This window comes from Micromys minutus (assembly GCF_963924665.1).
Source record: "Micromys minutus genome assembly, chromosome: 6".
In the NCBI taxonomy this organism is placed as follows: Eukaryota; Metazoa; Chordata; class Mammalia; order Rodentia; family Muridae; genus Micromys; species Micromys minutus.
The window spans coordinates 47,152,274-47,177,397 of record NC_137975.1 but is presented as its reverse complement, the minus strand read 5'-3'; the positions used below and the strand labels follow the sequence as shown (position 1 = coordinate 47,177,397).

General features: G+C 41.9%; 2 protein-coding genes across 16 annotated transcripts in view; one reads left to right on the top strand and one right to left on the bottom strand.

Annotated features, from left to right (window-relative positions):
* The window catches only part of CACNB2 (calcium voltage-gated channel auxiliary subunit beta 2), a gene marked incomplete at both ends in the record, with an annotated part of 343,951 nt that extends 341,826 nt beyond the window's left edge, over positions 1–2,125 (top strand). For 8 of the 14 annotated variants that reach the window (XM_080917897.1, XM_080917887.1, XM_080917889.1 and 5 more), the window contains 2 exons: positions 894–1,079; positions 1,637–2,125. In XM_080917897.1, the coding sequence (XP_080774023.1) occupies positions 894–1,079; positions 1,637–2,125 (675 nt within the window). Of the gene's footprint in view, positions 1–890; positions 1,080–1,636 lie in introns of all 14 variants that reach the window. The other 6 variants (XM_080917893.1, XM_080917895.1, XM_080917892.1 and 3 more) reach the window with 1 other exon arrangement.
* A 4,954-nt stretch (positions 2,126–7,079) lies between these two features.
* NSUN6 (NOP2/Sun RNA methyltransferase 6) overlaps positions 7,080–25,124 on the bottom strand; it is a 37,243-nt gene continuing 19,198 nt past the window's right edge. For both annotated transcript variants that reach the window (XM_080918042.1, XM_080918041.1), the window contains 4 exons: positions 19,790–19,934; positions 18,338–18,486; positions 8,755–8,880; positions 7,080–7,399 (listed from right to left, as the gene is read on the bottom strand). In XM_080918042.1, coding sequence (XP_080774168.1) covers positions 7,166–7,399; positions 8,755–8,880; positions 18,338–18,486; positions 19,790–19,934 — 654 coding nt within the window. In that variant the 3' untranslated portion in view covers positions 7,080–7,165. The remainder of the gene's footprint in view (positions 7,400–8,754; positions 8,881–18,337; positions 18,487–19,789; positions 19,935–25,124) is intronic.

Sequence of the window (25,124 nt, the reverse complement as noted above, 5' to 3'; positions counted from 1 at the left end):
GTGTGAGTATGCTTTCCACAGTGCACACTAAGGTCAGAAATAAACATGGGTGTTGGCCCCCATCTTCCATCTTGAGACAAGGTGTCTTGTTGTTGGCTAATTTCCAGGACTCTCTTATCTAAACCCTTTTCTTGTAGGAGTGCTGGGATTACCAAAACTCGATGTTATGCGTTTAGCTTTGGCATGGAGATTCAAGGGCCCCCACAGTTGCTAAGCAAGCATTTTTTTCCCCAGCCCCAAACCAAATTTTTAAACAGTAAGTTTAAAATTTACCGAGAAAAATATTCCTACTTTTACGTATTATACTTTGGGACTACAGTCCCAATTTAGTATTCGTTCAAGTATGACTATTTTGGAAGCTATAAAAGATACAATTATGAGTCTGACTGATTTAAAGATGTTACATTTCTTGATCAGCAACTTAAACCTTCAAAAGTACAGGACCTGGTCCCTCACACTGATGTTTCTCCATACTGAAGTGTTAAGTTCAGATCATGTCAAAATGTCAGTAGTTTGGGTTATTTCTGCCAAAATGCATGACCTAATCTTGCCTCGATAGCTTCCAGAGCTTTCTGCAGTCTGTATCAAAAACAATCACCCTTCTAAACTGTTTAGATTTGTCATGTTTTTCCACAGCAGGATCAGTTTTTCGCAACTGATAAATAACTCCCCTGAACTGCCCTTATCAATCATGCTGACAGCTGTCTATTCTTGAGCAGTTAAGGATTTGAGCATGCACACAAGCTAAGACAGTCAGACAACGGAAAAGGAATTATCAGGGCAATAGCAAATAGAATGGGCAAGGCCTTTCTTCTGCTTATGGGTTTTGCGGAAAAAAAACAACTTGGCCCTGGGTTGCATTAATGTACTATCTGAAATGCTTACTTCAGCAGGAGTCATTTGATGTGATCTTGGATGAGAACCAGCTTGAGGATGCTTGTGAGCATCTTGCTGACTATCTGGAGGCATACTGGAAGGCCACCCACCCTCCCAGCAGTAACCTCCCCAACCCTCTCCTTAGCCGGACTTTAGCCACCTCAACTTTACCTCTGAGCCCCACCCTAGCCTCTAATTCACAGGTAAGAGCACTTCCTTCCCATAGAGTATCTAGGCTGTCTCTGCTCATGCCCCCGAGATTCAGTTCCAGTAAAGGAACATCATGCTTGATCTACGTGTGATTCTTTGCTCAACAAACTAAGAGAGGCACAAGTGCCACCTGAGCAAGTTCTATGAATCAGTATGAGGTGTACCTGTAAGCAAAGAGCTGTGAACTGAAGACAGTTCAACACCCCAGCCTCTCCTCTGTGAAGCCTCTAGAATAGTGCATGTCCCATACAAGTCCTCCATCTTAACTAATCTGCTTGATTAAAATTCTTTAAGATTATGGTTATGAGACACCCGTATCAGTACTAAAATCATAAACGACTATAAAAGACCATTCCTGCCCTCCAATGAAATGAAATGTTATAGGAACACAAGTCCATCTGGAGTCATTCCAGGAGGTGTTTCAATGGGGTGAAGTGCCTAAGCTGGGCTTCGTTTCAGCATTTCGGTACTTCAAACAGATACATTTACACGATGCTGCTCCCAGGACACTTTAGTTCCTCAGCTGATCATGTGTGTCCCTTTGCTACAGGGTTCTCAAGGTGATCAGAAGACTGATCGCTCTGCTCCCCGGTCCGCTTCCCAAGCTGAAGAAGAGCCTTGTTTGGAACCAGTCAAAAAGTCCCAACACCGTTCTTCCTCAGCCACACACCAAAACCACCGCAGTGGGACAGGTCGAGGCCTCTCTAGGCAGGAGACATTTGACTCTGAAACCCAAGAGAGCCGAGACTCCGCCTACGTGGAGCCAAAGGAAGATTATTCACATGAACATGTGGACCGCTATGTTTCACACCGTGAGCATAACCACAGAGAGGACACCCACAGCAGCAATGGCCATAGACACAGGGAGTCTCGCCACCGCGCTAGGGACAGTGGTCGAGAGCAGGACCACAATGAGTGCAGCAAACAACGAAGCCGGCATAAATCTAAGGATCGCTACTGTGACAAGGAAGGAGAAGTAATATCCAAAAGAAGGAATGAGGCTGGCGAGTGGAACAGGGATGTATACGTCCGCCAATGACCGTGCGTGTCCCTGCCCTCAAATCTCGTGTAACAGCATCCTTAAGCAACCGTCTGTGATCTGTCTTGTTTATTTTGTATTGCTGTTGCTTGAATAGCAACAGCATGCAATCAAGTATTACTACACGTTCTTTTGTAAGCACCACAGAATTCGGCCTAGTACAGCTGCAGTCCTCCGTCTATATCCTAAACTCTTCAAAAGCTGTTTGGGATAGCTGCCACCTGAACAGAGTGGCTTCAGAAATGTAGTTAATATATCCAGTGAGCCAGAAGCAGCACAGATAACAAGTGGAATTTCTCCATATTTTTAATACCCAGATACCCGACCTGTTATCCTTTCATGGACCACTGTTTCTTGCTTGTACCTCTGGCTGACTAAATTTGGGGACAGATTCAGTCTTGCCTTACACAAAGGGGGTTATAAAGTTAGAATCTATTTTCTATGTACTAGTACTGTGTACTGTGTAGACAGTTTGTAAATGTTATTTCTGCAAACACCTTATTATAATTATATATATATAATATATATATATATATATATATATATATATCAGTTTTGATCACACAATTTTAGGGTCTTAATGCCAAGTCAGCAGATTTGCTTTATGAAACACAGGGACTAGAAATGCCCACATTCAGGAAATTTCTAATATTGTCTAGACACCTTTCCCTATTCCGAGAGCCTGTACATACTGTAAATATGTGTGATTGCTTGACTTGAGGTTTGATTTCTGAATGTAATCCCATCCTTATAAGTTTCTCATTTTAACCATAAATTATGGTAAATGTAACCAAACTCCAGAGGTTTTTCTACTCCATCCAGTCCACACTGATTGTGACAAACACGTTCTTAGCAGCTAGTGTCTGTTAGTCACCGCACTGGAGTATCCAAGCGGAGCCCACCATGTGCACATGCGCGTGTGAGTGTGTGAGCGGCTGAGATGAAGTGGAATGCCGAAGCTAACGTGGAAACCAGAGGCTAATGGACAGCTGAGTTCTGCCAGCCTGGCTTTGAACTTAACTGTGTGTATGTTGCTTGCAAACCCACTGAGCAGCCAGGGAATGTGAGGAAGCTTGCTGCCAAAGGAACTGGGGAAGCACTCAGCTGCTGACTCCTTGCTTTTGCCTCGGAAGAGAGAAAACACGGGCATCCTGTACTGTGAGTGTTCCACTGGAAATGGACAGTCTTTGTGTGTCAGAGTACTTTGTTTTAGTAAGAAATGTTTACACAGCTTGTGCAATTATTTCATAGGGAAATAAATTTTTATAACTTGTCCCACTTCACTTTCTAAATGTGCCTACTGCTCCTGTTCTCCATCCTCAGCCACCCCACTCTCCTTCCTCCAGCTTCAACCTGAGCAGCTACGCTGTCTGTCAGAGTCTAGAAGTGCTTCTTAGAACCAAAGTTCCTGCTAAGTCTCTAGAAGTTATCAGGGCAAAATCGAATGACTTGAAGCAAAAAAGCTGAGACATTTTCTTATACGAGACATCTCTGAAGGAGAACCTAGAAGATCCTTTCCTCATGCCTCAATTTGCCTGTGTTAAGAAGCTTACAATGCTCTTAGCCAAGGTTATACAATCTGTCTCTCAAGAGTCCTTTGCTGATGGATAGGTAAGGCTGTATTCACTGCACGAGCCCCTAGCATTTGAAGCCTTTTGCAGGAAAACATCTGTGATTACCCAACCAGATTGGTATATTACTAAAACAAATAATGGTTACAATAAATATATTTTTGTTTTGCTTCCTGGTTATTTCATATTCTTCTGAAATATTCTTAGGCATTTATATGTAAAGCAGTTTTACTACTTTATCCTATACCCAAGAACACTCAAGCATTTAAAACATGAGTTGCATATGTTTTACCAGCGGTTTACCTGCTTAGAGAATGAAATTTTTCCTTAGAACCAACAGTATACTCTTATAGAATTTACGGACTATACACACTAATTTCTGACCCAAATGTAGAAAGTATTCATCATAAACTTTCAGCAGTGTGTGTTTCATCAGAGGAATGGCTGAGACACTCAGCCTTCTGATAGATGGTGTTTCTCTTACCTGCAGTGACCATGCATCCCTTTCACAGCCTAGTTCTAATGCTGTCCGTCCATCTGCTTACTGCGAGCATGCGTGTGCACATCACAGCATCCTCTACTCTGCCGAAGGTTCTGACACACGGTATCTGTGTGTAACAGCCGCACACCGGGGTTCCATCAGCAGTGTGTGCTTGCCCTCCCAAGGAAGACGGCTCACTTACTGACCGCTGGATGTGACACCGCTCTTTCCCAAGCAAAGATTGAGTCTTAGCCGACCGAGTTGTGGAATCCTAATTTCTCTTTCCTGTAGTTAACAGTGGTATACGTCTGTGTCAGTCCCTTCATTCACCCACTGTTACAAAGGTCCTGCTGAAGCAGGATGTCTTCAGTCAGACTGCACTGCAGACAGAACCACATTTTATCACGTCTGCTCTGCATCCCAGTTAAAGACTCACTGTCGCCACACTGAACTGTTCAAAAAAATTGGTTTAAGGTAATTCATGGAAACAAAATAAAGATCTGGCTTCTGCACTGTTTACCATTGGTATTAATTGCCATCTTAGGGATGAGTATATTAGATTCGACACTTAACATGTGGGACATCTTCATCCGGCAAATGCCAATAACCTGGGTTTTTTTTTTTTTTTTTTTTTGGTAATCTTCCTTCAATGTCTAATTTAAAACAAACAACAACAACAAAAGGTATGTAAGTTTTTAAAACATAAACCAGGGTTTTCTTCCCACGTTAGTTCAACTTGTGCAGTAATTCAAATTCATATTCAGAAGTTTACTTCATTTTTAAAAAGACCGACAGCTTCCCTGTGTGCTGGGAACACAACACCATTCCTCTTTGATGTTCTGGGCTTACTCCAGTAAATGCTGTATTGCTGACTCTGGGTCTTATTAACTGTTTTTCTTCACTTTGCTATATAAACAAATCTAAGATAGGGTTTTAATTAAAATGTATGGATCACTAAAGAAATGCTTTTTCCTGTCTTCATAGAAATAATCTATATTAAAACAAAACATGCTAAAAAGATATGTTAACAGCCTTCCACATGTCCCTGATTTTGTTTTTGCGTCAAGGAAGAAACCCACTGAAAATGGCTTATATTAATAGAAAAAATGTTAACAGCATTCTGTGTCTTTGCTGTTCTGAACATATACAGGGTTCTCCTTTGCTAGCTCTGTGTGAACTCTGGTATTTACTAGAACAGATAAAAAGTCTGACCCCCTGCAGGCCTGCTGCTCGGCTCTTTCTCTCCCATTCTCACCCTGGCTTAGCACATACAGATGTGCAGAGAGCCAGAAAGGAAACAGTGATCATGGAGTTGCTTAAGTACATTTTAAAATCAGAGGGGCCAAATGGAGTCCCAGAAACAGAAGTGCCTCATGGAAATGGTGTTTCTCTTTCGTCACAATGGCATCTCCTGGACATATGCAGAATAAAGGATAGAAAAGGCTTGCTTATATACTTGAATCTTAGGAAGTTCAAGGTAATTTTTCATATTCCATAATATGACTATCTACACTGAAGAAGTGATGGAGGGAGGGGGAGAGAGACCTCGTTTATCCAGGTGTAAACGTGAGCCCAAGATAACACAGTAAACTGGAGCCACAATGTGCTGAGAGATACGGGTACAGGCACTTGGATATAGAGAGCTCAGGGTTATTCAAAGAGATCTCCAGGAAGAAGGCACCCAAAGGCCTTACCTGATCCAAGATCTGCTGCAGTCAGGGTAGATCCGGTAAGTTGCTGAGAGACCTTCCTACAGGAAACCTACAAGGAAAAAAACGATTAGCAATTGGTCCCAGTTGTGCAATTGGAAGGATGGGAATGGAAGAAAACAAGCCAATCTGGTGTGTTCCACACACGAGGCATTTTCCATGCTGCTGGGTACTGGAAATCCTAATGGTTTATCTACAAAGCAGGACCACTGAAGGCAGAATGGCAGCACAGCAGGATGCTTTGGTCACTTCTTCAGGCTCGCTGAGCTGCTTCTTTTCCCCAGGCTGAGTTCAAATTTGATTAAGAAGAGCTCTTATTCTGTCCTGACCTATCAGACAGTCTCCTGGAGCTTGTGCTCTGTGACGCTGCCTAGGTTCAAGAAAAGCAGGGGCCCAGCAGAAAGTGACCGGCCAGGTCTTAGCTCTCAGTAACTGCTTTTCTCCTCCTCACCAAGCACTTCTCTATTTGCCTGCATAATGTCTGTTCCTGAAGATGATAAAATACAGCCGAAATGTGGAGTACTCTCAGTTGCCTTTTTAGCTACAAAGTAAATACCTGTACTTCACCTTTCAACGTATTCTATAGCACAAATCCAAGCTTTATTTAAAAGCAATCTGATGGCTGGTGACATGGTTCAGTGGGGGGAAAAGTACTTGTAACACAAACCTGAGGGTCTGAGTTTGAGCCTCAAAACCCAAGGTAGAAGAGAGAAACTGATTCATTTCCAAAGATGGTCCTCTGACATACTCAGTACAGAAATAAACCTTTAAATTAAGAAGCCAGATTGAGAATCAGTAAGCAGAGAGAGACAGAAGCAGAGACTCACTCTAGTAACAAGCCTACTTACCTCAGTCATGATGAGTCCCGAAAACTTACTGAAGAAACTACCACCATCTTGGGAACAGAAACCAGTTTTATATAACCACTTGAAAGGTTTAGAGGTTTATTCTTTTGTTTTTAAACTGTTTTTTTTTTTTTTTCACATTAGAAAGACTTAGTATGTATGATATTAGAAACTCTAATATTTACAAGTTGAAACAAAGTATATCACAGACTCCCACAGGCAACTCTTCCTTTTCTTTCATAAAGCATGAGGCTCATTATGCCTTCCTAGCCCCCCACATCCCCAGGGCCACACACACACACGCACTGCTCCTCCTGATCTCAGGGAAACTGTTAGCATCATCCTGTTTCCTGAGCAACCATGCCATCACTCCGTTGGCTTGACAACACACTGATGTAAGAAAAAGCACCACACGCAGACAGTATTCAGAATTTTCATTTCCAAGAAATCATCTCTTCTGTGCTTTGACATTTTAGAAACTTTGCAATAAAGAAGCCTATACAATCCTTGTTGGCCAGCCAAATAATGTCTTCCTTTCTGGCGTCTCCGAGAGAATCAGTGTCCATGTTCTGCAGCGGCACAACAGATGGGTCAAATCGCTGCAGCTGTTTCAATTGCTCCGGTGACAAGCCAGCCCCCACCATTCCTTCTCCTCCGATCTGTGGTTCCTGTTGGGAAGAAATGAGCAAAAATGGCTGAATATGCTACAATTAGTAAGTTACCTCTATGTAGCTATGTGAAAAAAGACAGACTGCTTGTGAGTGTGATCTCTCCAAAAACGTAAGTACACCTGCCTTTGTGAGATGCACAAGTCAGTTGGAGGGCAGTGGGTAGCTGGTGATATGTGGCCACCTGATAAAGGAGTTCCTATTTATTTAGGGTCCACCATGCTTATCAAGTATTATGACATTTCAAAAGGCCTGAAGATTATGATTAGATGAAAATATAGCTCTATGTATTTCAGCCATATGACCTAAGCAAGCAGCTTTATCTAACTCCATATACTTGAGTGTGTGTATAAAAATACCTGGTTCTGAAGCTAAATAAAGGTTTTAAGGAATATGAAAGAATTCAGCAATTTTTGAAAACCATTAATGCCAAAAATCAAGTCCACAGACAGTGGTTTGACCACTGGTGGGGAAGAAAGGACTGTCAAGAAAACAATCATCCATGGCAGTGAGGGAGGATCTTCCATGATGTCCTCACAGACCCCATGAGAACTCTGAGGTCTTCCTTCCATTTCCATGTAATTATCTTAACCTCCCAGTGCATGGACCATTTACAGATTGTTTTAACCTTCATGTTGTGACTGCCTGTTATAGTTGTACAGGAGGCCACATCAGATGCTCAATGTCTCCAAATATTAGCATTTCTGTAGACATAAATATCTCAAAATTGAATCTGTCTTAATAAAAATCCTAACAAAAAGCCAGGTTAGTACTCACTAAAACAAACTGGAATCTGCTTTAAAACTCTCCTGTGTTAACAGAAAACTGTAAAAGGGGACTCTCCGCTGCAGCTTGTTCCCATGGCTAGCCTTTTGATATTCTGCAGTGTCTGCTGAGGCAGGAAGCAAACATGTTCAGTCTCTGCAAAACCAGAAACATGCAGGACTAGAGAGGAAGTAAAAGTCTTGCAGAGGACCCAGTTTGGTTCTCAGCATTCACACGTGGTAGCTCATCTCACAACATCTCTAACTCTAAAGTCTGGATTCCGTGCAGCAGAAATGCACATGGTATACATAAATACATGTGAGCAAAATGCATCTAACTAAAAAGAAAAGGACTTTTTAGAAATGCAGTTAGTGATAGCAAGTAGAATAAACAGGAACAGACCCAGTTTAGTACAATGCCAGATTGCAGAGAGAGGGGACGCTTCCTCATCTGGTTACATGAATCCCATGGTTGGTCTAAACACATCAACACTCTTGAACAGAGTGCAGCATCGCAGAAAACGCCATGGCTGCCAGTGTACTCTACATTCAGGTTTCCCTTATGGCTCTGGAAAGTGTTGGTCTTCTCACCTGGGGCTGAAGCTGAAGGCACGGGAATGTTCTGAGGGCCCAGGCAACTTGCTCTTCGTTTTCTGCCAGAGTTATTGTACATGTGCTGTAGACCAACACACCTCCTGGCTTTAGGAGTTGAACTGCCTAAAGGAAGCAGTGATTAGTCAGAAAACAGGCCTCATCAGATACAAGAACATCGAAACAATCCCATGCATCTTATCAGATCACCAAGGACTTCAAAAATAACAAAAATTCCACATATACATGGAAGCTTAACAATGCTCTACTCAATGATAGCTTGGTCAAGGAGAAATTAAGAAATCAAAGACTTAATGAAAATGAAGGCACAACGTACCCAAACTTATGTTACACAATGAAAGTAGTACCGAGAGGAAAACTCATAGCTCTGAGTGCCTCCAAAAAGAAACTGGAGATAGCACACACTAGCAACTTGACAGCACACTGGAAAGCTCTAGAACAAAAAGAAGCAGATACACCAAAGATGAGAAGATGGCAGGAAATAATTAAACTCAGAGCTGAAATCAACCAAATGAAAGCAAAAAGAACTATACAAAGAATCAACAAAAACAAGAGCTGGCTCCTTGAAAAAAAAAAATCAAAAAGATCGATAAACCCTTTGCTAAATAGAGGGCATAGGGTGATTATCCAAATGAACAAGTCAGAAATGAAAGGGGAGACATAACAGAAACTGAGAAAATTCAAGAAAATATCATATCCTACTGCAAAAGCCTATATTCAACAAAAGTGGAAAATCTAGAGGAAATGGATAATTTTCTAGACAGATACCTGATACCAAAATTAAATCAGATCAGATAAACCATCTAAACAATTCCATAACACCTAAAAAAATAGAAGCAGTCATCAAAAGCCTCCCAAACAAAAAAAGCCCAGGACCTTATGGGTTTAGTGCAGAATTCTATCAGACATTCACTGACAACCTAATACCAATATTCTCCAAATTATTCCACAAAATAAACACAGACGAAACACTACCCAACTCATTCTGCAAAGCCACAATTACATTCATTCCTAAACCACAAAAAGACCCCACAAAGAAAGAGAACTTTAGACCAATTTCCCTCATGAACATTGATGCAAAAATACTCAACAAAATTCTTGCAAACCAAGCTAAGAACACATCAAAACGATCATTCACCATGATCAAGTAGGCTTCATCCCAGGGGTGGTTCAATATACAGAAATCCATCAATGTCATACACTACATAAACAAACTCAAAGAAAAAATGGCATGATCATCTCTCTAGATGCCGAGAAAGCATTTGACAAAATTCAACACCCCTTCATGTTAAAAGTCTTGAAAAGTTCAGGAATCCAAGGCCCATACTAAAAGCAATATATAGCAAACCACTAGCCAACATCAAACTAAATGATGAGAAACTTGAAGCAATCCCATTAAAATGAGGGACTAGACAAGGCTGCCCACTCTCCCCCTACCTATTCAATATAGTACTAAGCAATAAGACAGCAAAAAGAGGTCAAAGGGATAAAAATTGGAAGGGAAGAAATCAAAATATCACTATTTGAAGATGATATGATAGTATACTTAAGTGAACCCAAAAATTCTAGCAGAGAACACCTACAGCTAATAAACAATTTCAGCAAAGTGGCTACATATAAAATTAACTAAAAAAAAAAAAAAAAAAAAAAAAAGATCAGTAGCCTTTCTCTTGAAAGACAAACAGGCTGAGAAAAAAAAAAAAAAAAAAAAAAAAGGATTAAAAGGATTGACAACCTTCACAATAGTCACAAAGAATATAAAATACCTTGGTGTGATCCTAACCAAGCAAGTGAAGGATCTGTATGACAAGAACTTCAGGTCTCTGAAGAAGGGAATTAAAGAAGACCCCAGAAGATGGAAAGATCTCCCATAGTCATGGGTTGGAAGGGTCAACCCATGACTATGGGAGATCCTTTAGTAAAAAATCTTGCCTAAGGCAAGCTACAGACTCAATGCAATCCCCATCAAAATTCCAACTCAATTCTTCATAGAGTTAGAAAGATCAATTTGAAAGTTCATTTGGAGCAATAAAAAACCCAGGATATCAAAAACCATTATCAACAATAAAAAAAAACTTCCGGGACAATCACCATCCATGACGTCAAGCTGCATTACAGATCAATTGTGATAAAAACTGCACAGTATTGGTACAGACACAGGCAGGTAGATCAATGGATGAGAATCGAAGACCCAGAAATGAACCCACCCATCTATGGTCATTTGATCTTTGACAAAGGAGCTAAAAACATTCAATGGAAAAAGGACAGCCTCTCTAACAAATGGTGCTGGTTCAACTGTCAGTCAGCATACAGAAGAATGCAAATCAAACCTTTCTTATCTCCTTGTACAAAGCTCAAGTCCAAGTGGATCAAAGACCTCCACATAAAACTAGGTAGACTGACACTATTAGAAAAGAAAGGGAAGAGGAGCATAGAACACATAGACACAGGGAAATTTTTCCTGAACAGATCTTATGCTCTAAGATCAAGAATCAACAAATGGAACCTCATTAAATTGCAAAGCTTCTATAAGGCAAAGGACACTGTCAAAAGGACAAAACAGTAACCAACAGATTGGGAAAAGATCTTTACCAATCCTACATCTGAGAGAGGGCTAGTATCCAATATAAACAAAGAACTCAAGTAGACTCTAGAGTATCAAATAATCCTATTAAAAATGGAGTACAAACCACTCTGGAGATTAGTGTGTCGGTTGCTCAGAATACTGGACATAGTACTACTTGAAGACCTCGCTATTCCACTCCTGGGCATATACTCCAAAGATGCTCCAACATATAACAAGGACACATGCTCCACCATGTTTATAGCAGACTTATTTAAAACAGCCAGAAGCTAGAAAGAACCCAGATGTCCTTCAACAGAGGAATGGATACAAAAAGTGTAGTACATTTACGCAATGAAGTACCAATCAGCTATCAGAAACAATGACTCCTGAGATTCATAGCAAATAGATGGAACTAGAGAATATCACCCTGAGTGAGGTAACCCAGTCACAAAAGAACACACATGGTGTGTACTCACTGATGAGCAGATACTAGCCCCAGAAAGCTCTGAATACCCAAGAAACAATTCAGAGACCTTATGAAGCCCAAAAAGAAGGAAGGACAAAATGAGGATGCCTCAGTCCTTCTTAGAAGGCAGAACAAAACAAACACAGGAGGAAATAGAAGCTCAAACAGAAGAACAGGATTGAAGATCATTCAGAGGCTGCCTCACCTGGGGATCCACCACATATACAGCCACCAAATCCAAGCACTATAGCTGAACCCAAAAAGTACTTACTGGTAGGAACCAGATAGAGATCCCTCTCCAGGGGCTCTGCCAGAGTCACACAGATGCACCAAACCAGCGGAATGAACACAGGGACCCCAATGAAGGTGCTACTGAAAAAAAAAAAACCTGAAGGAGCTGAAAGGGGTTGTAACCTCATGAGAACAACATTATCATCCAACCAAACCTTCCACAACTCCCATGGACTAAAACACCAACCACTGAGCACCCATTGAAAAACCTATGGCACCAGTTGCATATGTAGCAGAAGATTGCAGTGTCTGGAATCAATGTGAGAAGAGGCCTTTGGTCCATGGAAGGCACGGTTTCTCCAATGTAGGGGAATGCCAAGACAGTGGGGTGGAGAGGGTGACCAGGAGTGAGTGCACCTTCATGAAAACAGTGGAGGGGGAGGGGATAATATTTCAAATGTAAATACAGAGAGTATCTAATAAAAAAAATTAAGTGGGGTACAGAGCTAAACAAAGAATTCTCAACTGAGGAGTATTGAATGGCTGAAAAGCACCTAAAGAAATGCTCAATATCCCTTGTCATCAGGGAAATGCAAATCAAAACAACCCTGAGATTTCACCTCACACCAGTCAGAATGGCTAAGATCAAAAACTCAGGTGACAGCAGATGCTGGTGAGGATGTGGAGAAAGAAGAGCACTCCTCCATTGCTGGTGGGACTGTATACTGGTACAACCACTCTGGCAGTTCCTCAGAAAACTGGACATAGCTATACCTGAGGATCCAGCTATACCACTCTTGGACATACACCCAAAAGAAGCTTCAACATCTAAGAAGGACACAAGCACAACCACGTTTACAGCAGCTTCATTTATAATAGCCAGAAGCTAGAAAGTACCCAGATGTCCTTCAACAGAGGAATGGATATGGAAATTGTGGTACATATGCACAATGGAGTACTACTCAGCTATCAAAAACAATGAGTTCATGAAATTCCTAGGCAAATGGATAGAACTTGAAGCTATCATCCAAGTGAGGTAGCCCACAAAAGAGTGAGGTAACCCAGTCACAAAAGAACACTCATGGTGTGTACTCACTGATAAGTGGATGCTAGCTCAAAAAGCTTAGAATACCCAAGAAACCATCCACAGAACTTATGAAGCTCAAAGAGAAGGAAGGCCAGAAAGTGGATGTCTCAGTCTTTCTTAGAAGGAAAAACACAACGTTCATGGGAGAAAATAAAGGGACAAATAGAGGAGTAGGAACTGGAGAAAAGATCATCCAGGGACCGACTCACCTGGGGATGCACCCCATATGTCCCCCAATAAACCCAAACACTATTGCTGATGCCAAGTAGTGCTTCCTGGCAGGAACCTGATATGGATGCCTCCTCAGAGGCTCTGCCAGAGCCATACTGATACAGAGAGGAGGATGCTTGCAGCTAACCATCATACTGAACATGGGGACACCAATGAAAGATTAAAAGAAAGAACTGAAGGAGCTGAAAGGGTCTGCAACACCATTGGAAGAACTAAATGATCAACTATCTAAACCCACCACAGCTCCCAGGGACTAAAACACCAACCCATTAGTTCACATGGAAAGACCTATGGTCCAAGGTACATATGTAGCAGAGGATAGCACTTTCTGACATCAATGGGAGGAGAGGCCTTTGGTTCAGCGAAGGCTCATTTTCCCAGTGTAGGAGAATGCCAAGGAGCTGAGGTGGGAGAGGGAGCACCTTCATGGAGGCAATGGGAGGAGGAGGAGGGATGGGATTCTGAGAAAGGAATAACATCTGAAATGTAAATGCAGAGAATTTCCAATAAAAAAAAAACTTTTTTGGAAAATATAAATCCTTTCCTCCCCTGACTAAGACACATGTGTATACACACACACACACACACACACACACACACACACACAGAGAGAGAGAGAGAGAGAGAGAGAGAGCGAGAGAGAGCGCACACACAGTTTTGACTATGTTCCACTCATCCTCATCCCAGTCCCAGCCGCTTTACCTTTCAACTAGATTATATGGTAGTTAAATCTGCTTGTTTCCCTGCCGGTCTCCACACACCAGTCTGAGTAGTGCTTCTCCACTCGTTGCTTCTCATCTCCACAAGCAAAGTCCTGAAAGAGCTTTCAAAGCTCTCCAGAGAGGTGTTCCTGCCGTACTGACCTCCCCTCCCGTTCTGCCCTTCCATATTAGCAACACTGCCTTGGTATTTCTATAATACTCAATGTCACAGGTACTTGCCGTCCTTGTACCAGATTAGAAACTTCTGTACACTGCTTGTTCCTTCATGATGTTCCACCCATTGTTGCTTACAGGTCCCCTTTCTAAAACACTCTTCCTGGTCACCATGGACCTCAAGTCACTCTACAGTTTGCTCTGCAGGACCAGTATCATATAACACAGCAGTGCCAGACAGAGAAGACGCTCAAGAGAATGACATGGATTGTCTGCTTTCTTAGTTATAACCTAGACAGTATTTTGCATTCAGTAGTATTTAATGAGAATTGGGGTATCTGCTGCCATGTTAACATAAATTTCTCACAAATATATTATCTTCTCTTTCCTCTTTTTAAACAGGTTCTCATATATCCCAAGCTGGTCTCAAAATCTCCATCTACCAAAAGATAACTCTAAATTTAAGATTATCTGCCTATCTCCAGAGTGCAAAGATCATAGGTGTGTGCTATCAGATATGTCTTGCTGGGACTCTAACTCAGGGCTTCCTGCATGATTGGAGTGATGGTTAAGAGTCATCTGCACAAGGTCTAGAATCATCAAGGAGACAAGGAGGCATGCCTGTGACAAAGTGTGGAGACTGGGTTAATGGGGGTGGTAAGACCCCTACACTGAGGGAGCACTAGTCTATGGGCTGAGGTTCTGAACTGGTAAGCACTGGTAAAATACCGGCTCCTGCTTCTCCCAGCTTCTGAGCAGCTGCCTCACGCTCCACTTGCCATGTCTTTCTCACCAGGATGAACTGTATCTCTCAACTAGGTGCCACTGTAAACAGTTTCTTCTGTAAACTGTTACATCAGGTATTTTGTCAAAAACCTCAACAAGGAACTAGAGCACCAGGCCAGCTCTCTACCAACTGCTGCATCTCTGAAGTTTATATTGGTCAAGCTCAAGAGAGATTTCCTGCAAGGTTTTGTGGAATTCTATACAATATATTTAGCCTTTTCTCTTAACTCTTCCTTGATCTACACCCCCAGCCCCTCCTTCCCTACCCAGACATCTTTGTTTCCTTTTTTTCTTTTTTGGCAAACTCATACTTTTGTTTATAATTTTAATATAAAGATCCCCAAAATAAACCACAATTCATACTTATGTCTTGATGAAATGTAAACAAAATAATCACAGGAGGCAATGTGAAGGGACCTGGGTGGGAGAGGGGACCGGGAGAAAAGAAAACAGGATCAATCCCCCAGGTACTGGGGGGAGCAAAGGGAAGTCCAGAGGGCCAGGAGAATGAATGGAGATATGTAGCCATGAGAGATGGGAGGTTGGAGGACCCTCGAGAAAGCACCAGAGACCCGGTGAGAGACTCTCAGGTCTCAATGGGAAGTCTCATTATGTTAGCTAAAATGTCCAACAATGAGGAAAGGAAACTCAGAGACACCTTCAGGAGATAGATAACCCACAGTCAAAATTTCTGACCCAGAAGTGTTCCTGGCTAAAATAACTACAAGGAGAAAATAGAGAAGAAAATAAAGGAAGGTTGTCCTGTGACTGGCCCAAGTTGGGATCCATCTCATGATGAAGCACCAAGGCCTCACACTATTACTGATGCTATGATTACTGCTGTGCTTATAGACAGGAGCCTAGCATGGATGTCCTCTGAGAGGCCCACCATGGACGTCCTCTGAGGCCCAATCAGCATCTGACTGAGATAATATTTACACCCAATCTAGAAAATAGATTGAAGGGGAGGGCAACCCCATAGGAAGACCAGGAGTTTCAACTAATCCAGACACCAGGCTCTCAGACACTCCACCAATCAGGGAGCATGCATGAGCTGGTCCAAGGCCCCCAGCACATATATAGCAGAGGACTGCCTGGTCCTGGACCTCAGTAAGAAAAGATGTGCCTAATCCTAGAGAGAATTAAGGCCCCAGGGAAGGGGGAGGTTTGGTGGGAGACAGAACACCCCTTCAGAGGCAAGGAGGAGGAGGAATGGGATGAGGAACTGTGGGAGGGGGAACTGGAAGAGAGAGCAACAGCTAGAATGTAAATAAATAAAATAATTTTAAAAATGAAAGATAAACAAGACAAGTAAGTTTTATACACATTTAGTAATAACAGTTGATACATCTATTTCAAAAATAAAATCTCTAACAATAGAACAAAAAATGTAAACGTTGTGACTGTGCCAGCTACTATTGAAGGCTTTCACATGGACTTTCTCAAAGAAACCTTAACAACCATGATTCCAGGCTACTGTGTCCAATGAGCTATTCCTATTAGACAGCATTGTACTCCCCATGGCTCCAGCTGGAACTCAGCATACCTAAGGCACTAATGTAGAGGAGTCGTGGCTCAAATGGAGACAGGTCAGATTCTAAAGGGCACTTTCTCAGTGTTTAGCCCTGTCTCATACACCTGCTCTCAGAGTCCTCCCTCAGTGGTGATCCTCTAGCCACACAAGGGGGACCTCTGCTCTCTACATGCTCCCTGACAGCTGGCCCTCTGCACTGAAACCATCCATCTACTCTCAGTATCCTTTCTGAATTTCAATTTTCACTGTGACCTAAGAAGGAAAAAAACAATAAAACAGTAAATTCCATCCTCAAGCCAAAGTGTATTTTGTCTGGAAAGAGTCCCTTTGTCACTCGGTGCTTTCCTGAGAAAGGTGTGTCCTTTGATGACTATTCTGAAAGTATTTAAATAATACACAACTAGTGCTTCCTTCGTGTATGAAAGGAGGCAGCAGGAAAATGAGCAGAAATGTACTCAAAGACAACCTTAGAGTTGAGTAATGACAGCACATTAATTGTTGCTGTGCATAAATTATTATTGGAGGAAAGGGGAGAAATAACGAATCCATTTATCATCAAAGGTCATTGTAGTGGGTCTGGAGAGACAGCTCCTCAGTTAAGAGGGCTCAGTGCTCGTCCACAGGACTCAATTCAGTTCTCACACCCGTCACACCACCCGTAACTCCGGTCACAAAGGCCTCCTTCTGGCTTATTCACACTCCCGCATGCAGGTGGTGCATATACACACAAGTAAACATACACTTGGACATACTTTTAAAAGATACACTTTAAAAACTAAGAAAAATTGAATTTAAAATAAAATAGAAGTACTTCTTGCTTTAAAATCTACTAAGTTTCACAAAACAACAAGACTTCTCAAATATTCTATTTGTAATGTACTACATCAATTAAACTTTCAGTCGTCATGACATTTCTACACTCTGGATGTTATCATGCCGACTTTAATAATGTGTTAGCCTATAAGACTTACGATTTTCTAATCTGATAACTAAATTCAGCCAGGAAGAGTAAAGAGTAATTTATTTATACTGAATTCTTTACATCAATTAGCAAAGATGCATGAATTATTTAGTGAACTGTGCTTTTGTTGTTGATGTTTTACTTGTAGAAAGTTTATGATTAACTACTCGTCTGAAACATTCTATAGGAAGCTGTGTATTTTAAAGGATGGATCAACATAAAGAAAAGCCTCCTCTGTTTAAACCCAGAAGTGAGTTTGGTGATGCATACAGAGCATCACAGCCCTTGTGAGGCGGAGGGAAGAGTACTGAAAGCTTGAGTCCAGCTTAGGACACACAGCGAGAGCCTATCTCAGAGAACTAAAGCCAAACAACAAAACACAAAGTATTTCCAATCTCTTCCTTGTCTTGTAGCAAAACATTAACATAATCGATATGATATTAACTAAATGATTTGATGACACTGAGTGTTCATTTGTGCAAGCATCCCAAAGTGTACCTCTGCAACTACTGATCAGTAACTACCCTTTCTCTCAACGTAGCTCCTTTTGTTCTACTTTCTATTCCTAGGAATTTGCCGATTCTAATTACTTTGTAATTGAGATCATCCAAAAATGTTTCCTTTTGTGTCCGGTTTACTTTACTTAGCACAGTCTCCAAGAGACATTCATATTGTAGTATATACCAAATTCCACTCCTTTTTAAGGTTGGATAAATATTCCATGTGGCTTGGCCACAGTGAACAGTGCTGCTACATGATAGTCTTGCAGACTGAACACAGAACTAGCAGCAGTCAGTTTCTTCAAAGCAAAGGTGCATGACATACCACACTAAGGAGCTTTCGCTGCAGTGGCTGATAGGATGTCACTTCCTTCAAAGTCCAAGTACAAGCCATATTTGGCCTCTGTCCCATTCCACTGCAGGGTGCATCAAGGAGAATTCGGTCAAAAGTTTCTGGTAAGAATGGAGGTGCCCCTATAAAATACAATTAGAAACATTATCTGTTATCGGGGCATATAGATCTAGAGATAATCACTCTTGAGATATAAGTGAAATGAGAAATTAACACCATAATCCAAGATAGTAAATAAGGACAAGATAAAGACAAATCATTTCTCCCTTTAAGCAAGTGCTTGGCTAAGCTAAGAATGCTTATACTTCATATAGATTTGACTTTGTAAAAACATCAAAATGCAGTTGTTATAGATGAGTTTTGTTACTATAACACAAAGCCACACCAACACAATTAAGACTTTCAACTCCCAGTGTCAGAAGCTGTAATGCCCCAGAGGCAGTGCCTAGTACTAATTCTACTCACTGATCATCAGAGAGATGATTCTCCTGGTAACCCTCCTCCCACCACCACAGGCAGCTCCTGAAGAGTCAAAGTAGTAGCCATGTGGCGTGGCTAATGGATATATGAAAGAGATGCTCACTGCAATAAACCTTCAAGAAAATGCAATGAGAAACACAAGACATACAACCTGGTCCCTGTGAAAAGACAGTTACCAAAAGAACAGAAGATACTCTGGGGAGAGCGTGGAGGAAGAGAGAACACACATGTCCCGTGTAAGAACATAAATACAACCACTCATGAGATCGGGTGGTTCTTCAAGCAGTAAGTAATAAAAGTGTTGGTGAGGCAACCAGTGGGCATATATGACTGGGAGCTCTCCTCACAGATAACTGTGCTTTTCATGTTCACTTCAACACTACTTACTACAGATGTTACAGAACCAGCTCAAGTGTCTACCAACAAGGAATGATATGGAAAGATGTAGGGCATGTATATAGTGTGACACTATTCGGCCTGAAAAGAAAGCCTGACACCTGCAACATCACAGAAGAATCCAGAAGATACTACGTTACGTGAAAATAAGCCGGGCCCCAAAAGACAATTATATCTGGAAGTTAAAAGTACAACATATTGAAGCAGAAAGAGACAGTGGTCACCAATGGCAGGAAAGGACAAGGTAATACGATGGAGAGGTTAGAAAGTTTAACTGGACAGGAGGAGTAAGTCTTTGAATCCTAGTACACAGTGGGATTCTATACTTAGTAATGATATGTAGTGCATTTCAATGTTGTCAAGAGTAAATTTTGAGTGTTTTGCCATCAAAACATTAACACATTAAAGCATTAGCACAGACATGACACGTGACATTAAATATTATATAAACACTAACACTCTGGTTACTTCACATTTATACCTATATCAAGATCCAATGAGTATATGACATTATGAGAAAAAAACACAGAATAAGAAAACTCCAGTTACCTTCTATACCTTCTGTCACGTCAAGCTTCACAGCCTTTGTTGCATCGAAGCAAAATGCCCGGATAGAATGAAGCCCTAATAGTGAAGCATTCTGCTTTAATTTTTTTACTTTAGTCAATATTTTGTCCAATGCAATTACTTCTCCCTAAAAAACAAAAATGGAGTGTAAACCTGAAGCAGTAGTGAACGTCGGGAATAGAAAGACCAGTGTGAACAGTGTGAACGGTTCTGGTTTGCTTCCCTCCCACCGATGCCCACTCAACTCATTAACCAAACGTACATCAGATTTACGTTGGAAGCCAGGTACAGCTCAGGGCTAGAGGGTTTTCTACCAAGCACAATGCCCTCGAGTCAGTTCCCAGTGGTGAAATATTAATTCCTCAAATACCTTATCTTTTCTTTCAACAAACACATTCCTGCCAATTGTTCTTCAGCCTAGTTATAGTTTACAAATTGAACCCATTTAAGTTTTCAACACCGAAAAAAATTGCTTGCAATATTTTCAAGAAACTTCGAAACATTCTTGAAGATAAGCATAACCCACCGATCTCAAGTGACTGCTCACCTGTGGAACGGTATGAGCTTCCTCTGTGAAACACTAGCTTCAAGGTGTTACCAACAAAGGAATGTCTGTAACAACTGATTCTTGTCTTAACGTTTTCATGGTACACAAAAAACTACGGTAACCAAAATAAGGATGTCATGACCCCAATTCTCTGCGTGTCACAGCAAAATACTGTGGAATGGCATAAAGTTGGAATGCTGCTAAAGGACACCAGGATTAGGTGACAACTAAGCAGCTCCTGAGGAGTGTGACCCAGTTAAGGAGAAGAACCAGTGGAGCTGTTTGATGAGAGTGGCTCCCATGGGCTCACAACGAGTGGCATTATTTCAAAGGGGTAGGACATGTGGCCTTGTTGAAGGAAGTGTGTCACTGGGGCTTTAAGGTTTTACAAAGCCCAGCCAGGCCCAGTGACTCACTTTCTCTTCCTGCTGCCTGTGTATCCAGATGCAGAGCTCTCAGCTCCTCTCCACCACAATGTCTACCTGCATGCCACCATGCTTTCTGCCATAATAACAGACTAAACCTCTGAGCTGTAAGCCAGCCCCAGTTGAATGCTTTCCTTTATGAGAGTTGCTGTCATATAGTGTCTCTTCACAGCAACAGAGCCCTAACTAAGACAACCAGTAAAGCAAAGAGTCCTTCAAAAAGGAAACGGGAGGAAGGTCAGAGCCACAGAGCAATGACAGGAACACAGTTAAGCAGCATGATCCCCAGGTGGCCCTGCTGAGGAGAGACTGGCAGTCCTACTTTTTTAGGACAAAGCGTTGAACAGGTTTTGCTGGAACAGGACCTCTGGAGGCCAGCCCTGATGGAGAATCTCAGTTGTCACTCCCTAGGACCCACAACCTACCTTGGGGCTGGAGAATAGGCAAGGATCATAAGTCAAGGAACTTAAATGGAAACTTCTACAGGTTTGGTGGTTGAGCAGGAAGGCCAGGCACTATCTGAAAAGTTCCAGCTGCAGGAAGTCAGAAAGGGCATGCCCAGGGCCTCCACTAGCTCACTGTCTGGTGGACTGGGCCTGAGGTCAGAGGTCACTCTAGCACCTCTCAGTGTTGTACAGTCCCAAAGAGGAGGTTTGAAAGCCCCAAGAACTCTGGAGTGCAGGGGATTGACTCAGGAGGCTTCGCAAATATGAAGACAGCTTCTCCTCCTGTACAAATCTTGGGGCTGTGGCTCTTTTCTATAGTCTCTGTGTGCTTGGGAGACACCCCTTAGCTAGAACAATGAAGGATAAAATCCAGAGCTTTTCAGGAGCCTGGAGCTTTTCCTGTTAACCGTAACTAAACAGGGCCACCTGGATTTTATCCTCTATTGTTCTAGCTAAGGGGTGCAAAGGTAAGCTAGTAAAATCATGAACCCGGAGCCAATATAGGTTCAGCACCAGCATAAACCACCAGCAAGAAGCCAAATTCATCTCAGCTGCCCACTGCCCAAAGTCTCTGTCAGGACGCCGACAGAACCCACTCCAGCACTTCATCTTCTCCCCACGCCTCCCTGCTTTTCTTTTTGTTGTAAGACATTTCAAGTTTTTATGTCTCTTCATAGATTTAATGTTTTAATGCATTTTTTATTACTAGAAAAATCCATTTTATGCCGTGTGTGTGTGTGTGTGTGTGTGTGTGTGTGTGTGTATGATGGTCTCCTCCAATTTTTCTTTTACTGACATGCAGAAAACGATGGATCTGGACTAGTCTGGCTGCCATGAGAGAGAGAGGTGTCATGGGTTTTTCACATCAGAGTCCATGGATCCGAGGCACTGCCTCAGGCTGTGAAGCATTCGGAGCACTTGTGTCTGTCTGTCCCTAGAAGTCACCAAAGCATGTGGAGTCTGGCAAAACAATTAGTCTTAGACATTCATCTTGTAAGCCCTATCTAGCCTGCAACCAAAAGTAAGAGCTGGTGGTTACACTAACATTTTCTTAATCAATTTAAGAATAAGAGTTTATGCTTCCCATTTTTACTACTCAGCTTCCCTCTGTCTACTTTGGCCTTTAACCCATCTAATTATTGGGCATGGGGGCTACAAAGGCCACAGTATAACAGGTGTGGGAGACGTCAATGTCTCTTTGATGTCTTTGGATAAATCATCCAAACTAAAAGTCAACCAATAAACCAACCAGAATCGAACTGCACCATAAACTAAGTGAATCTAACTTCACAGTGCCTACAAAAATATCACATCCATTCAGCCATGAACCTTCTCTAAGATTGACTATATTCTAAGCCACAAATCAAGCCTTATTGTTGCAGTAAATACTAAAAATGTAAAGGCTTATGTCTTTATTGGCACTGTGGTCTCACTCCGCTTGGTCCGCAGCCCTATTCTCCGCAGGACTCCCTTCCCTGGCCGTTTACTCCACCTGCCCTGGCCCGGGGTACAATTATCACCCCAGTGTTTTGTTTTGTTCTTTACCCCAAATCCCAACAAAAACACAACTCTATGGCCTGATAGCTTTTCATACAAGTTTATATATCAAAATCTCATTTCACAAACCCTCTAGACAATAAGGTTACATCAAATAGACAAAAATACAAACTGCCTTTCTATATGAAAGACATATAAAATCCTTAAAATGTTCATAGCTATCTAACACCAATCAAGTCCACCTGGATCCAGTTCTTCCTTCCCAATCTCCATCTTGGTCCTCTCTCTCCCTTCTCTCCCTTCCCTTCCTCTCTGACCCTCTCTCTCTACCTCCCTTCCTCCGACCAATCACTGGCTCTGGCCTTTATTTTACTAATTAAACTGGGAAGGTTCAGATAAAGTCACCAGAGACTAGGCTGCTCTTCTGGGAAAGTGGAATTAACATCAAAATACAAATGGCTGAAAGACAACCTACATCTTATCAAATGTAAAACAATAAAAATAATAGTAATGAAAATTCTGTGGTGTGTACACAGATGATTTATGGGTAAGAGGGGCCAGCATGAGAGGTGGGAAGAGCAATGGATGAGGGAAGATGAAGAGAAACCAAGTATAATGGCACATATATGTGGGAATATCACAAGAAAACTAACTTAAACTATCTTCTTTCCGTCAGACTTAAGTCAGTCACATAGCCATAGATTTAAGAAGAAACTGAGTCATGTGGGTGATGTTTGAAACACACTATGAAGTAACTGTCCTTACAAGGTGGATCAACTCTTCTGTATATTTTCTTATTTCACCCGTATATGTCAGTTGCATCAAAACTCTAATCCATGAGTTTTCTGGTCATGGTACTAGATACCGTCAGAGGTTTAAAAAATCCAACAACTTGACAAACAGGCTGGACAGACAAAAGCTTGACATTTAAGATGAACTGAACAGGAAAAGTGGGGGGCGGGGACAAGGCAGATGAGGCTCAATTAGACTACAGAGAAAGTGACATCCCCTAGCTGTGTGCTGTTTTCACAAATGCACTAGTCATGAAGCAGCATTTATATGCTTGTTTAACTAATACAAAAAGAATCACAAGCTCCAGCAAACGTGAAGGATCCAACAACCTACCACTATAGCACTAGGCCAAAGGTAAGGTGGTAAAACTGGGAAACTGACAACAGTCTCAACCCGACCCTTTGCTGGACTGGTCCTCAGGTACTAGCAATAGGAAAAGACACAGGCACCAGAGGGCAGGGCAACCCCACTTTCTCAGTAGTGGTCACATTAGCATTAGCTAAGTAACACTATAGAAACACAAGTGAATGAGTCCACCCAGCATTACCAGAAACCAGCGTATCTGCAGCTAGACCAGTGCCTTCAGAGCAGCACAAATCCCCTGAGCTGCCTCAGCTCAACAAATGTTTACATGTATACAGCCAAGGCATTGTATTTTTAAGCAACATCATAAGATTACAGAAAGTGGATTTATTCCTAAATATTTACTCTCTTTGGAAAGACTTATTTTAGTACAGAAAGTAAACTACTGGGGAGTACAGCTCCATGGCAAGTGTACCTGCCTAGCTTGTTCAAAGGTGATGGGTTCAATCCCACCCCACGCAACCTACCTTTAACAAATACAATCATTACGTTATAAATTACAGGCAGACCATTAGTTCCATGGCATTATTAGTAACCACATCTAGGTTCTGAGTAAACTGAAAAGGTATGTACATCAAATACTCTGGAAGTGTACATGCCAGCTGTCATCATGCCTTGCCCCTGAAGTGTTCCATTTATAAGCTACACTTTTTAATCATCTTAGATTCTGTGACACACTGTGGGACAAGTACAACTGGGGAACAGGCCTGGAAGAAGAGCGAGGTGGAGAAGTATTCAAACCCAGACAATCTCATCGTGATGCTCCTGTCTCCCTAGTGTCAGCCTGCATGTCCCAGGGCACACTGCCCACTAACCCAACTCCTTTCTAGAAGGAGTCACTTAGCCTGTTGGCCAAATTACAAGTTTAAGCAACTGGGATCCTTCTTAATGTAGGTAAAGCATTCTCAGCACCTCAACCCCAGACAATATGGTACACTTTCCTTGGAAACCAGTAACCACTCTCTAAGATTTACATACCCCTTGTTACACACTCCCACCCCAATAAAGAGAGCTACTGTTTCACAGAATATCATCTAAGAGACCAATGTCACTGAATAACAGTGCCGTCACCCCTTCTATCCTTCCCTAGCTATATACACAGCATGCTCCTTATTACATATTTACAAGGTCTGCTGCAGCTAAGTCAGCTCTTTGTCAGTCTCACCCCCACACAGCAAAAAGCATAAAATCACATCAACTACCCTCATGATAAAGTTCTGACGGATACACTCATGACCACTTAATAA